At 49.4% G+C, this 15,993-nt stretch overlaps 1 protein-coding gene across 1 annotated transcript in view; it reads right to left on the reverse strand.

Annotated features, from left to right (window-relative positions):
- SLC12A8 (solute carrier family 12 member 8) overlaps positions 1-15,993 on the reverse strand; it is a 140,377-nt gene that overhangs the window by 53,435 nt on the left and 70,949 nt on the right. Inside the window, exon 7 of the mRNA XM_037734212.1 lies at positions 1,426-1,539. Within this exon, the coding sequence (XP_037590140.1) occupies positions 1,426-1,539 (114 nt within the window). The remainder of the gene's footprint in view (positions 1-1,425; positions 1,540-15,993) is intronic.

Consider the following 15,993-nt stretch of genomic DNA (forward strand, 5'->3'; position numbering starts at 1 on the left):
TGGAGTAGCTGGGATTACAGGTGCACACCATTACACCTTGCTAATTTTTTTGTATTTTTAGTAGAGATGGGGTTTTGCCATGTTGGCCAGGCTGGTCTCGATCTCCTGACCTCAGGTGATCCACCTGCCTTGGCCTCCCAAAGTGCTGGTATTAAAGGTGTGATACACATCGCGTCAGTTATTTCTTTTTATTGCTGAGTGGTTTTCTATTGTGTGGCTACACCATAGTTTTTTTATACACTCACCTGTTGATGAACATTCAAGCTATTTCTAGTTTGAGACTATTACAATTTAAGCTGCTTTGAACATTAATGTACAAATCTTCATATGAACACATGCCTTTTATCCTCTGCATTAGATAACTAGGTGTAGAATAGCTGGATGTAATTTTTAAGAAACTGTCAAACATTTTTCCAAAGTCATTGCACCATTTTACATTCCATTCAGCAGTGCATGAGGGTTCCAGTGTCTCCACATCCTTGCTAACACTTGCATGGACAAACTTCTCAATCTTAGACATTCTAGTAGCCTCTCCTTCTTTTTCTGTCCCTATCCCATTTGGGGTGGGGACAAGAAGTAAGGAAATGGCCACATGTAGGAGGGCAGAGGGAAAAGGGGAGAGAGACAAGGCAGATAGACTGTAGGCCATCAATACTCTGTTGATCAAGAGTGAAATGTTTTTCTCTCTTCATTAAAAGTCTGTTCCCTGGGGACAAGCCCAGTCACTAGCAAATGTTATTTTTTTATGGATCATCTGGTCAACATGTTAGTTTATTGCCTCCCAAGCCAGAGACCCAAGCATGGGGCAGGATTCCTACAGGGACCTTGGCTTTGGGAGGCTCCTCTACAGTCACTGTAGAGCAGGAACTTGGGGAAGGGAGGGTAAGGAGATTCATTCCTCACCCCTGGGATACTGGTTTGGCTCATACCTGATATAGCAAGAAAAGACAAGATAATAGCATTTCTCTGCCCTCTGGGAGAAGATGCACTGGCAGGGGGAGGGAAAAGGGAAGTTTCTACACCAGGCATGCACTTATTCCACTTGTGAAAAGAGCAGCTTATCCTGCTGAGGACTCTGTCCTGTTCAGCCATATGAGATATGTGTCCCTTCTATGAACAAGAGTGTCAATGTGTAAGGAGTGAGGAGGACTAAATCATATTGAGAGCCTTCAGTAAATTCCCTGTTAAAACTATCGATTTTAATGTTTGAGGCCAAGGGTTTGAGACCAGCAACATAGTGAGACCCTGTCTCTACAAAATACATACATACATAAATAAAATAACAATTTTAGTCGAAGCTAAGCCCACATCTAAAGTTGGATATACATACCAAGAGCACATGCGGGCCAATTATGATGCTGAATTTTGGGAACCAAGCACTTACACCCCTAATTTGAAAGTTAAAAACAATGCAGATTACAATACCTGTAGCCGCTGGGAAGAAAACCCCAAAGACAGTGAAAAAAGACTCCCTGGGGCTGTAATCAGGCAGCGAGTTGTTCTGTAGCAGTTCGGGTGAATATCCAATAAAACCATTTTCTGAAATAATGCAAGGGAGAGCAACATTAGCCCAATGAGAAGACATAGCACACATTTCCCTAGATTACAGTCCTATTTCATATATCACTTTAAATATTGGAAAGGTGGGGGCATGTACGTGGCACAGGGACAGAGAAAGTCTGCAGAACTGTCTTCCCTCTCACTTCTAGGGCTGACTTTTATGGGAAGTAGAAAAGTTCCTCTTTAAAGTTTCATAAGTGTTATAAATAATAATTTGTTGTAAAGACTTTCTTCAAAGCCTTCTTGCTTTTTGCTAATAACTCCTTGTTAAGCCCTATCCTATGTAGCTGTTAGACATGCTTACAGGCACATAGTACATTCTATGTCCTTGTACTTTAACCAAGATATCTGTGCTGCACGTGCTCACAGGCATGTCCCAGCTTGCAGCCTATGCCCCTTCCTTATTTGCACTTCCTTTTTGTTCTCCATTGCTTTTTACATTCTTAGAAAAGTTTTAAGTTATTAGCCAATCAGGTTTTAGTTTAGATTGTGAGGTCTGGCTCCAACCAATGGAGATCAGACACAGCAGTAAGGACAACCCCAAATGTGTAAAGGAAAAATATGTCGCTTTTCCTTTGTTCATTGTACTCTCATAGCAAGATGTCTGGCAAAGGTACCCTTCCTGCAGGAAATAAAAATTGCCTTGCTGAGAGTTCCTTTGTCTCAGTGCTAATTTTTCTTTGCAGCACCGAGCATCTGATTCCAACAACTTTTGTGTGCTGATCCCATAGATACAGGTGGATGAAATAACATGAAAGGAAGCAGTGGTTACCTCTGGGAAGGGAAGCATTTTCATCTTCTCCTTCATAGCCTTTAATATAGCAGAAATGTCTTTCAATTAGCATATATTTATATGCTTGTTTTCCACTTAAAAAATTAATCCATATTTGCAAGTTACTTCCCTACTCAAAAACCTTCCATGAGTCCCTAATGGCTACAGAATCAAGTCCAAACTCCTATCAAAGCCTCCACAACCTGCCAACAGCCACCACTCCCTACTTATCCCTTGCCTTTTCTCCTCCCCAGCAGCCCCACTCTGAAGAACGCTACCCACATGCATCCCTGTGCCTTCCTTAGGTAGTCTACTGGCCTTCCAGAATCTTCTCCCACATCTCTAAGCATTGTAGAGGGCCAACTCTTCAAGTTCAGCTCACATGATGCTCCTTTGGGCTTTATAAGCACTCCCTAATCAGAATCTATTCCTCCTTCCTCACTGCTCTTGGCACTAGGTCTGGCCACAGTAGGGCTTTCCCCAACTAGACTCCTTGAGGTGTGAAATCCAGGTCTACAGGTCTCTATCCTCTAGAGCCAAGCACTGCAATGGTGCATAGTAGGTAGGTTGCAAACATGGGTCACGCCGAAAAGAACCTTTCTCTTAGATCTCTCAGCCTATAAGCACATCTTGCTTCCAGACTTTCAATTTGACTTGTTCACAGACGACTTTATAGCAGGAACATCTCAGATCTCATTTCTTCAAAGCATTTTAAACATTTTTGTACATCAACTTTAACAAAGTTTTTTCAAGTGGTTTCAACCCTGCAGGAACATTGCTTCTTTGTCAAAGGAGGTCACTTTGAACAGCATCTGTGAACGTGCTAAAGGGCTATGGAATTTTAAGACACAAGTCAAGTGTTCTTGGTTTCAGGAACACCCAGGATTTTCAGCCTCTGCATTTGAATCTCGTCTCTGAGAAGGAGTTGGTTTGTTCCTATTAACTGTCGTCCAAGAAAAGCCAATCCCTGCTCCTTTTCCCTCAACTCCTGTAGTCCCATAGGATGGGTATTCAGCCATCACTCCCTCACCAATGCTAGGGTTTCGGTGACAGAATTTCCCACAAGCCTCATCCTCCACCCACTCAAAGTGTAATTACAGCCCAGCTTCCATCCACAAAAGAAGGCTCCTGCTACTCTGATGAGTCCAGTGAGGTCGCCCGCGCTTCACACGACTTCCAAGATTCATAACTTCATAAGAAAAATATTTTTAAAAATAATAATAAAATGAAAGCTCAGAGAAGCACAAGGGACCCTTGGGAGTCCAGTTAGGACTTAAATCATTGTCAATTGCTTTATTTTGCCTGAACACAGAATTTTTTCTGGCATATTAAATCCCAAGTACTGTACAAGTTTTCTGAATGGTTTGGCTTCTTCACAGCTGGCCCTCCCCTCATTAACAAAAAAGCAATAATAGCTAAGTTAACTTTAGCTTATCCGCTGGCTGACCTCACCGATGAGTCTTAAGCAGGAGAAAACCAGCCCAGCCTGCCTTGGAACTGAGCTCAGCCAAGCTGGACTGATGTGCAGGTCGCAAAGCAGATTTGAGTGGAGGGCTGTGCATGGCTGGCAGGCCCGACTCGAAGGACATAAAACACTTCATCAGGCACACTCATCTTCGAGGGCCCAAGGGCGGCCCTAACACAGGGGAATATTTGATCACCAGGCCTGAAGGGCTTTGCCCTGGCCAGCCTAAAGGTTCAGAGGGATTTCAGGCCCAATAGATGAGTCACTGGGAAGCCTTTTATCTGCCTGTCCCCTCAACAAGACCCACAGGCTGAGAGAATGAGTCACTTGGCTCCCTCGTGGGCCTGCCTCAGTTGCCCTCTCTTGCAGGGCAAACAAGAAATGGAACTCTGCCACACTCACAAGTGCACACTCACACTCACGCTAACACTACTACTGGCCCAGCCTGCTCTGGACAGGAGCCAAGCCCTGTTCCGAATCTTCTTCAAGGAAATAATCTTAACTTTGCAAAGAACCCTGGACAAAAATATGTGTTGATGCTTTGTTTACAATAATTTAAACTCAGGGGAGGGGCCAGGTGCTGTGGCTCATGCCTGTAATCCCAGCACTTTGGGAGGCTGAGGCAGGTGGATCACTTGAGGTCAGGAGTGACCAACCTGGCCAAAAGGTGACACCCCAACTCTACTAAAAATACAAAAATTAGCCAGGTGTGGTGGGGCATGCCTGTAGCCCCAGCTACTCTGGAGGCGGAGGCGAGAGGATTGCTTGAACCTGGGAGGTGGAGGTTGCACCATTGCAGTCAAACAGCCAAACTACCACTGCAGACCAGCCTGGGTGTTAGAGCAAGACCCCATCTCAATTTTTAAAAATTTAAAAATAAATTAAAAATTAAAAAATCAGGGGAGGTTCTAAATGTCTAATTATGGAGGACTGAGACATTTTAAATGCTTATAAAAAGTTTTTACTATGAGAGAAAACTGTCCATGTTATATATGATATATGTTAATTCAGAAAACTGGATACCATTTATAGTATAAATACAAAAAACATGAATTAATCTATATATGTAAGAAACGGCTTACATGTATAGAAGAAAATACACACAAAAATACTAATTGTGGTTGTTTGTAAATGCAATTACAGGCAATTATTTTCCCTTCTTTTTTTTGTTTCTGCAAAACATCCACATTTAAGCTAATGGGTCGAGTGCAGTGCCTCAGTCTGCAATCTCAGCGCTTTGGGAGGCTGAGGCAGGAGGATTAGTCAAGCCCAGGAATTTGAGACCAGCCTGGGCAACACAGGAAGACCTCTTCTATATGACACACACACACACACACACACACACACACACACCCCATTAGCCAGGCATGGTAGCTTGTACCTGTAGTCCTAGCTACTCAAGAGGCTAGGAGGATCACCTGAGCCCCAGAGGGTCAGGCTGCAGTCAGCTGTGACTGTGTCACTGCACTCCAGCTTGGGTGACAAAATAATTTTTTTAAATGAACATAATCTACTTGCCATAAAAAAAAATCTATTAGGAAAACAAACAAAACATCCCACAATTGAAAGCCCACTTTCTCCAGGCAGCTTTTCTATGTATGAATAGCTTTTCTTTCTTTCCATTTATACTCTGTTTCCCAAAATGACTTGAGTGGCTTACGAAAAAAATATAAAGAAGATAGGGAAAATGAAATAAGAACCAAAGAAAGAAAGAAACTGAGCAAGAGAGAGGGTGAGAACACCCCCAGTTGTACCTCCATGACCCACAGTCTGAGGCCTTATTCGGAGAGAAAGTTCTAACTGTCTTGACCAAGCCCACTCAGGCAGCCCCACTTGGGACAAGTGGACAAGAAGGAGGCCCCCAAGGCTGGCACAGTGGACCCTGTCTCATTTCCTCTGCCCCTATCTTCCCAGGCCCTTACCTCTTGCACCTCACCTATCACCACCCCACCTCAGGGTCACCAGTCCTGAGCCAATCCCCAAAGAGTCTTGTTCACTGATTCCCATCCTGCCCGCTGGGGCCTGGGTCCCTCTCACACCCCGAACCTGGTGGCTCACCAGACCCGAGGCATGGTTGACTCTCTGTTGGGCTTATGGAGAGTGGGTACCCAGGGGAAGCACTGATATCTCTGACTGGCCAATACTAGCTGGCTAAGCATGGTGTGAGGTCAGCTGGTCACACCCAGGGCTAGGGCTGAGGTCCATGCCACCTGCCATGCCTTCTGACAGTGGCTCTTAATGCCTGACTTGCTGATGCCCAGACCAAAGCTTCCTAATTCTTTTAGTTATGGCCCCATTTGAGAGCCTGATGAAAACCATGGTCCCTGTCCCCATAGACACCACATTTTGCATAACATTTTGGGAGAGGACAGATTTCTGAAGCCTCTCTGGAGGGCATGGACCATAAGGTTCAAAACTTCTACTGTAGCAGCTACATCTGCACCCGAGACCGTCCTGCCAGGAGGCGCACAACTTCCCAAGCCCTGCCTGCCACCATGCCTTGCCTCAGAGTGGACAGCAGCCCTGAGAGTGACGTAGCCAATAATGTTTTCATAGTGCAATCCTTGCCAAACAATGACCAAGACTGTGTGCCCAGAGATTGTGCAGTCACCCCAAGCACACCACTGGGCAACCTCACCTCCGAAAATAATGCTGAGCAGCCACTGACTGAGCCCTTCCTATGTGCCAGCCACCGAGCACCAAGACCTTACAATGTCATACAAGATCCTCATGACTAACTGAGGACACTGAGGCTCCGGAAGGTGAAGAATCTTGCCTGAGATTACACAGCCAGATCAGCCTGTATTTCACCCACTGCCTCTCCTTGTGGCAGAAAGCCAGGCCTCTCTCTCTAGGAGGTGGGTCCCCAGGATCTGGCACTGTACCCCCTCACAGAGAGATACCTACAGCACAGGTTGCCTTTCAGCCCCCAGAAACATGCCCACAAAGATCATGGCATCTCCCCGGCCCCATCTGCGTAGGGCAGGCAGGGGTACTATCCTGTGGAACACCATGTGCCAATGGGTGTATGATTGGCTGGAGCTTACACAGTTGGGAGGACCCCACATCTGTGAATTCAGGTCTCCGTCTACCACACTGTCCCTCTGTAATTCATTCCAAAGTCACTCCCAGTCACTCCCTATGGATTTCCTTTTTTTTTTTTTTTTTTTTCTTTTTTCTTAAAGAGACAAGGTCTCACTCTATCATCCAGGCTGGAATGCAGTGGCACTATCAGCTCACTGCAACCTCACACTCCTGGCCTGGAGCAATCCTCCCACCTTGGCCTCCCAAAGCACTGGGATTACAGGTGTAAGCCACCACGTCTGGCCTCCCCAGGGATTTCCAACGCTTGTTTCTTGACCTCAGAAGAGTCTCTTTGCCTCCCTGTCGGGCTTTCGATTTCTCTGCTGGCGAAACCAAGTCTGTGGGTTGGGGTCCTGTCATCTGACATCTTCCAACTCTCAAAGGCCTGGGATGCCTGGGGCCTGCAGCTGCTGCGTGTGAATGGAGCTGGGTTTGACCTGAACATCTATCTGTTCCTGTATCCATGGAATAAAAATACTTTGGTCCGGTTCGAGCTGTATGCTTTCAGGAAGAACAAAAACAAAGGGGGGGGGGGGGGGGGGGATGGGAGATGCCACAGGAAGTGGGCAGTGCAGGGACGGGCTCCAGTGGGAATGCGGAGAATGTGGGGGGTGGAGTAAAAGAGAGAACAAACGACAAGACCCAGGAACAGGTAGAGGGAAAGTCCTTGAAGCTCTGTCTACAGAAAGGCTTGATCTTTCCACCTGGAATTCGGGTAACTCGGGCTTCTTGTGATGTGGCCCATGGCTGTGGCTCTTCAGGGCCCACCATCTGTTCCCAAGGGGTGCTCGTGGGAGCCTACCCTCCTCCCCTCAGCCAAAGGCAGGCAGCGGGGGTCACCAGTGGGACCAAGAGCTGCTCCAGCAGGGCTGGTTGGGGTGCCCGGCAGGCGGGCAGGCGGCCCCTGGCCTGGGAAGGTGGCTGCTGGCGGGCTCTGGGTGGCACCTGCGGTGTCCCCAGCCTCCTCCGCCGCTGGCGCTGCTGAAATTAGAAGAGGGAGTGGGGAAGTCACACCCCTCCCTGCGGGCGCTGGAAACCGAGATTTCCAAAAATGATACTGGGGCTGCGGGCTGCTTTCCTGGCAGGGGCTTCCGGCGGCACTGGCTTTCTTCTGGGTTCCCCACCCCTGGGCCAGCGACCGGCGACCAGCCAGACAGTCCTTTCCTGGGAACGGACAATGGGAGAGGCTGGCGCAACCGAGAATAGCCTGCGCGGAGGAAGGGCTCGGGACGGAGCGAGGAGGGCGGGGCTGGGAGGGCGCAGGAAGAGCGGCTGTGCGAGGAAAGGGAAAGGAGAGGCCGCTTCTGGGAAGGGACCCGCACCACGACGCCCGAGGGGTGACGGGGGAGGTGGGAGGCCCCGGAGACCGCGCGAGGCTCCTCGGCGGAGGAAGTGGGTGCGGCGCGCACGCGGGACCTCACACCCGGCCTCGCGCGCCGCCCCTGCACCGCGCAGCGCCCCTTCCCACCTGCACCTCGCCTGCTCGAAGCGGCCTCACGTCAGGGTGTCCGCGGAAAGGGGAGGAAAGGGAGTGTCCACGGGCCCCATCCTGCCATTTGTCACCCACAAAAGTTCCTTCCCAAGCAGCCTCACCCTCACCGCGACACTCACTCAGACACTGCCCAGACCCAGATGAGCTAAGAGGCACAGAGACGGGCAATTAAACACAGCAGGCCGGCCTGCCTGGGCTGGGGGGTGGGGCTTTTCTTCTGGGAGCTGCAAAGGAGGAAGCAGTTGTAAGTTATCAGGGAGGAGTCCAGTCAAAACTGAGTTCAAGGAGCATAGATATGGGAGAAGTCCCCGCCATGCTAATCCTTCCTCGCGTGGAGCACAGGGACCTCTTCCAGGCACAAGGACCCTGAAGATCTCTGGGTGAGGAAGGCAAGAACAGTGGCAAACAGGAATCAGGACACCTGGGTTCCGGCCCTGGTTATGCCAGGACTCACTGTGGAACTGTAGGCAAGCCCTTTTCTCTTGGAGCTTTGAAATGCAAATTCTGAGTCAGCGACTGGCATGGGCCTTCCTAAGGAGCTCCCCGGTGATGCCATGCTCCTGCTAGGCAGCTCTCACTCTCAATAGCAGGGTATGAGATGATTTTTCAGAACCCTTCTACTTCTGCAGCCTGCCCAGCCAGAAGCCCACTCTCAGGCCTCTCAGGACACTCTGTCCAAATACACAGTTGGTTTACAATGGCAGTGGTAAAACCCCAAACCAGCTTCTAGTCCCTTCCCCAACTCTGTGGTTGTTGATACAGGATGTGCTCCAGAACCTGAAACAAGCTCACTACCACAGTTTGATATGTTAATAAAACTGTGGGAAGTAGAAAAGTTCCCTTTTAAAGTTGCCTTTCTTGTTAAAGAATAAGTGTGCTAATAACTTTGTTATGCCCCGTCCTATGTAGCTGTTAGACATGCCATGCTTACAGGCACGTAGTATATTCTATGTCCTTGTACTTTAACCAAGATATCTGTGCTGGATGTGCTCACAGGCATGTCCCAGCTCTCCATTGCTTTTACCTGTTTAAAAAAGTTTTAAGTTGTTAGCAAATTGGGTTTTAGTTAGATTGTGCGGTCTGGCTCCAGCCAACGGAGATCAGACACAGCAGTAAGGACGACCCCCAAATGTGTAAGGAATAAATTTGTGTGTTTTCCTTTTTTCATTGTACTCTTGTGCGAAGATGGTTAGCAAGAGTACCCTTCCTGCAGTCCAGGAAGTAAAAATTACATTGCTGAAAGATCCTTTGTAACAGTGCTAATTATTCTTTGTGGCACCGAGTGTCTATTTCCAACAAAAACCTCATTGGCTGATGATGAGAGATTACATGGAAGGGCAGAGAGATGAGGAAACCTTCGCGGTCTAATGCATTGGCCAGAGGAAACTAAGTGCAGAGCTGGAGCCAATTGTTCAAAAGACATGCAAAGTCAAAAGGGGAACAGTAACCCTAATTTACAGTTTAGTTTGGAGTCCAGATAGTATCAAGTCCCAATCTGTTAGGCTCTCCCATTGATTTGGGTCATAACAATCCTGGTACAACTATCGGTGTTCAATAAAAGTGTTTTGAAATAGAACTGAATCGGGCTATATGGCATTGGACTATTTTGAAATTGAACTGAATTGGACTGTGTTGCTTTGTATTGATCATGGCTGGGAGATTTGGAAGAGGAAATAATAATAGGTTTCAGAGAGGCCCCCAAGGAGTTCTGGGCGTAAGCCTGGAGCCTTCCCTGAACCACAGTGTCCTCTGGCTTCAGCCCTATTGACTTTGGTCCTCCAAAGAGAGGGTGGAGAGAGGATATGCACAGGGTTTCCAGCCCTGACACCCCACCCAGAGAGAAAATACACAGAGGGAGGGCTGGACATTCCAGCAGTGGCCGGAAGGGAAATCTGAAGTGGGGCTGGGCCTGCCCAGAGAGCCAGGGGCGTCCCACCCAGCCCGCCCAGAGAGGAGCAGCCTGGAGCTGCTGCCTGGCCCTGGGGAGGGCCTCCATCCTACGGGAGGACTGGCTGTTGGGAAACAGTGGGAAGAGCCCCCAGGGCTGGGCAACCCAGGGGACGAAGCACCCAGGTTGGGGGATGTCAGGGCAGCCTCCCTGGCCTATTGGGGGAGTGGCTGGGAGGGGCAGTGTCCCGAAACAAGAGCAGCTCCTGTCAATCCCTGTGGTCTAGGAGGGCAGTCCTGACTCTTTCTGAGCTAAGGAGTCCTCATTTGTGAAAGGAAAGATAAGCCTTTTCTTCATGAAGAATGGTTTCTAATAACCAAGAAATTGTTCCATCTGCTAACATGGGCTCTATTTTAAATGCTTAATGAACCTTTTCTCATAATGGCCTTGGGGTCCGTAAGCTGAGATGAGATCTTTGCCTAGAGAGGCCCATAGCAGAAAGAGCTGTCAAATGCCCAAGAATGTGAAAAGAATCTGACTTGAGGAGACACTAGGTTCTCACCTGGGCCCCAGGAAACAAGAGGTATCTTGGGGTGAGAACAGTGCTGTCCACTTGCACTGTGCACAGTTCCAAGTGCTTTACCTTATTAACTCATTGAAGCCTCACACCTACCCTATGATGTAGATGGATTTTTTTCAGGGAAGGAAACTGAGGCACGGAGAGGGAACTGGGTTTCAAACCTTGTGCTGCCACTGCTGGGCGGTGCTCCTCCAAGGCTGCACGGAGTCTTGGATGAGTGCCAGGGGCCCCAGCTGGTCAGGCTGGGACCCTGCAGAGGGGTCCAGAGAGACCCCACTCCAGCCCAGCCCACAAAGCCCCCACCAGCCTGCCATGAAAGGAGCCCTGAGAAAGGAAAATCTGGCCTCCTTATCTCCTGGGGGAAAGGAATGCACTTTCCCCGCTGCCAGGATAAGGGGCTGTTTTGATGGGAAGTCTCCACCCTGGCTGTGGGTTCCTCTCAGCCACCCACATACTCCTCTGGCCATCTCTGCCTCTGGCATCCCGCTTCCCATGCTTAAACTCCTGACCCTCAACAGCCCCAAAATAATCCTACCTCAACTCATGGGCCCCTCAAATCAGCTGCCCCTGCACATCTCCAAACTGGTCAAGAAGTCTGCCCTGCCCCACTCTTGATTGGCTACCCTCTCCAGGCAGGCAGCTGAGAGGCGGTGGGAGGTCAAGTGGCCCCTGCAGGGAAGGGGCAGTCAGTATCAACACTCAGATATATTGGCAGAGCCATCCTCCTGCCAAGCACCTTTTTCTTTTTTCTTTTTTTTTTTTTGAGACAGGGTCTTGCTCTGTCACCCAGTCTGGAGTGCAGTGGCACGATCATAGCTCACTGCAGCCTCCATCTCCCAGAGCTTGTGATCCTCCCACTTCAGCCTCCCAACTAGCTGGGATTACAGACTGGCACCACAAAGCCCAGCTATTTTTAAATATTTTTTGTAGAGACAGGGTCTCACTTTGTTGCCCAGGCTGGTCTCCAACTCCTGGGCTGAAGCAGTCCTCCCATTTCAGCCTCGCAAAGTGCTGAGATTACAGGCATGAGCCACTGTGCCTGGCCCAAAATGTCTTATTGTACTGTCCCATTTTCGTCTGTTTTTGGACCACTGCTGACCACAGATGACTGCAACTGCAGAAAGCGAAACTGTAGATAAGAAGAACCACTGCATGTGAAATATTTAGAAGAGGCAAATTCATAGAGGCAGAAAGAACGATAAAACAGAGGTTACTGGGGGCAGAGTTTCTCTTTGGGGTGATGACAGTCTTCGGAGTAAATGGTTAGGACAGTTGCACAACAGTGTGTATGTAATTAACGCCACCGATTGTACTGTGAAAATGGTTAAAATGGCTACGGATATTTTACTACAATAAAAAAAATACACAAGCCATTTCTTTCCACAGCACCCTCCCCAGGGATCCTCAGAGATCGCACCCTGCATCCTTGCTTAAGGTCTGGGCTCCTCCCTGCCGTACAGATGTGGGAATAGAGGGTAAAGAGGGCTTCCTAGCCAAGGCTAGTGGAAGGTGAGGACAGAGCCACAGGCCCTGCCTACTAGCTGTGGCCTCCCTCCGGCTCTTCACACCACAGAGAGCTGCTTCCTCCAGGAGAAGCAAGGCGGGGAAGCTGCCCCAGCAAGCCATCTGATCACCAGTCACCAACGTCGGCAGAAATCACTGTGTGCTCAGGGTTTAGGTGGAAAGCACCATTGCGCTCAGGAGCTTCCTGAATCCATGGAGTTTTACTCAGGGGCGAGGCGTGTGAGAAATTGCAAAAAAGCTGTCAAGAAACACAAACTACAGCATCTCAATATCAGGCATGCCCAACTCCTAAGGAAGACTTCTGCAAAGCAAGGGCGCTGTTATTCCAGCCCTACCGTCAGCACATGTTCTCATTTTCAAAACTTTCCTGGTCACTGGGACCCAAGGCCTAGGAGTCGCATTTCATCTGCAGTCCCACTAAATGAGAGCTGGCCTTGAATGAGTGTGTGGTTAACCCAGGCTGCCCTGGACTAGTGCCATATCACCTAACCTTGCTGCTTCATGCTGTACCCCATTTCCCTCTAGGAGGCTGGCAGGGGCGCCCTGCTCTCAGTCTCCTGACTCTGAGAGGAGGAAACCAGAAGTGCCTGCATGTGCCTCTGCGTGTTCCTTTGCAAGCCATTGCGTGCCTTTTCTGCAGGTGCCCATGGAGAGTGAGCTGTGTCTATACCATCTCCCCATCAGATTAGGAATCCTCAAGGTTAGGGACCAGTTCCCTCCTCCCTCTGGATTCCCTCCTCATCCCCAGGTGGCTATAGTCACTGGGGTGCTGGATGGGTCCAGTGGCTATACATCCTGCCTGCACAGCCTGGGAAGTGTTTTGATGACTGATCAACCCAGAGAGCATAGAGAGGAGAGCAAGAGGAGGAGTCATGTTCTTGGCTGAATGTGACTGAGGTGCCCCAGGAAACTACCTTGCTATGCAAAGTATGGTCCCCAACCTGCAGCATTGGAACCTTCATCTTAACAAGATCCTCAGATCCTGAAGCACTGTCTTAGAGTATAACCCAGGGCCCCCAGGGACCTATTCTTCCAGGACAAGCAATGATAGTGATAATAATTATTTATTGAGCACCTACTTTGTGCCAGGCATGACACCAGGCCTCTTATAAACATTATCTTATTTTATGCTTTGGCAACCCAGCAAGGAAGGCATTATTACCTGCTTTTCAGACACAAAGAGAGCAGGTCAGAGAGGTTACCTAACTTGACCAAATTCATGCAGCAAATGATAGCCGAACTGGAACTTGAACCCAGAGGTCTGACTTCAAAGCCACATCCCTGACAACTGCAGTACATGTGACGCAATCTTTCACATCAGGTCAACAGTGACAGCCATTTGCCAACTCTCTATGGGGTCCAGAGATTTAAAGGCAAATGCAATCCCCAGGGAGATGTCTAGAGGCTGCGCCATTGCCGAGTGCTAGCCTGGGGTGTGGGTACCTATGTGTTGGAGTTAGGTCAACCCTATGGTAGAGGCCTCCACAGTTCTTCAAAACACATCCCCAAAGATGAAGGTTCAGGCCTCACTCCCCAGGGAGCAGGAAGGTCCAGGGCAAGAGGGACATGTAGGTTAGATGGTGAGCATGCCTGGAAGTTCTAGCACTGGCCTCGTCTGGGACATGGAGTGAGGGTACAGGGGAGAAGAGCAAGGGGGTCTCACGTGGGTCCTTTGTGCATTATTTAACTTTCGAATTTGCAATCTGGGGCATCATCTCCTGCCAGCCTCAGGAGGTGGTGCTCTCCTGCCAGCTCCACTTCTGGGTTAACTCTCACCCCCTACCCTTGGCCAGCACCCACGGGCTCCTCGTCTACTCTCAGCCCAGGACTGCCTACCTTGTTCTCTGGGTCTGTAGCTGTCCACCTCTCTCCCCACCCAAATGTGAGTGACTTGAGGGCACATCTGCCACTTTGTGTCTCGTACAGACCCACCATCCTGCCTCCCACCCCAGGAGATGCCCCCAAAATGGTGAAACCAGAAGTGCCTTCAGGGGCCCTTCTGTAGCCACATGGAATCTTCGAATTCCCCACAGCCAGGAGACACCTGCCATGTGCAGTGAGGGGAACACAAACCAGCAGCGGGGACACAGGCGGGATGTATCAGCCCACCCCTCAGCGGTCACCCTCCGCTTCCTTGGAACTCCTAGCTGCTCAGGGCTGAGGTGGGCGAGGCTCAGAAGTGTGGAAGGGCCCTCCCCAGCTGGTGATTTCATGTACCAGGCATCCGTCCCTGGAACGCCCAGCCAGCGGGGAGCCGGGCCAGCCCATCCCTCCTGCTCAGAGTCACAGAAGGGGAGCAGACTCAGGGGTCGAAGCTGGGCAGCGCTCGGCTTGCTCCCACTTCCTTGTGCAACCTCGGCCAGGTCCCATGGCTTCCTCAGCCCACGGCTCCTTTCTCTGGTGTCCAAGCCAAAGCCAGCAAATGAGAATAATCCAAAAGAGACAGCTGGGTTGTGGGATCAGGGTGGAGGCTTGGAGTCAGGGGTCTGGGATTCTGGTCAGTCATTTTCTCTTCATCAGAACCAATCTCAGAGCAAGAGGGAGGCCTAAGGCAAGCCTGCTGCTGGCCAGGGGTCATGGGGACCACAGTCCACAGAAAGCCTTCTAACAAGGACTGGATCCAAACAGTCAGGGAACAAGATGCCTTAAGCATTAGTTTCTCACCTAACCAGAGAAATACTAAATGTGCAATGCACATAACTTTACAAACAAGAACAATCAACATAAAATAGGTGGAATATTGAAAATATTCAACAGATGGAACAAGTCAAAGAACATGCTTTGCTTCCTATTCAGGCCAGGAAGGGAGAGAAAGAAAAGGCATGGAAGGCAAGGAGGGATGGGGAAATGGCAAAGTGGGGGCAGAGGGGAAAAAGAGAGACAAAAGGATTGGGGAGAAAAAACAGAGAGAGACAAGTATAAAGGATGAAAGGATGAGGAGGGAAGAAAAGAGGAGGGAGAGCAGGTGGATTTTGGGGAATGCTTGACAATTGGTCAGGCTTGGTCTGCAGAAGCTCAGAAATCCTTACCTGGATGTGAGCCTTTGTTTATAATTCTTCACTCTTCTAACCCTTAAAAATACCTCTGTTCTAAGCCTGAATCTTTCCCCCTTCAAGTCAAGGATGCCTTTGAGAATCTGGCAGTAGTTCTGGACCCTGTCCTTGAAAAAGACACTTATTTAATACAGTTTTACATGCAACTTCAGCGGCTCAAGGACTCAGTGTTAAAAATACTAATCTAGAAGCTCCATTCTGATTGGGAGGCCCATAATGGCCAAAGCAAAAACACTTCAACTGCCAGATAAAATTAAAATGAGGGTGGGATGTGTAGAATCTCATGTGTATTCAAGTCATCACATCGAGCTTTAATTGTGCCATTGGCTTCATTGACAGAATTTGGGCACCTGAGCACCATTCTCTGGTTACTACCCCAACAGTGGTATTGGAAGCAAGGCTGGTTCCTCCAAAGGGCCCATTGTGTATGTGGATGGTTATGCAGTAAAAGGCCTTTGACCGGCCGGGCGCGGTGGCTCAAGCCTGTAATCCCAGCACTGTGGGAGGCCGAGGCGGGTGGATCACGAGGTCAAGAGATCGAGACCATCCTGGTCAACATGGTGAAACCCCGTCTT

This window comes from Cebus imitator, unplaced genomic scaffold, assembly GCF_001604975.1.
Source record: "Cebus imitator isolate Cc_AM_T3 unplaced genomic scaffold, Cebus_imitator-1.0 Scaffold588, whole genome shotgun sequence".
Lineage (NCBI taxonomy): Eukaryota > Metazoa > Chordata > Mammalia > Primates > Cebidae > Cebus > Cebus imitator.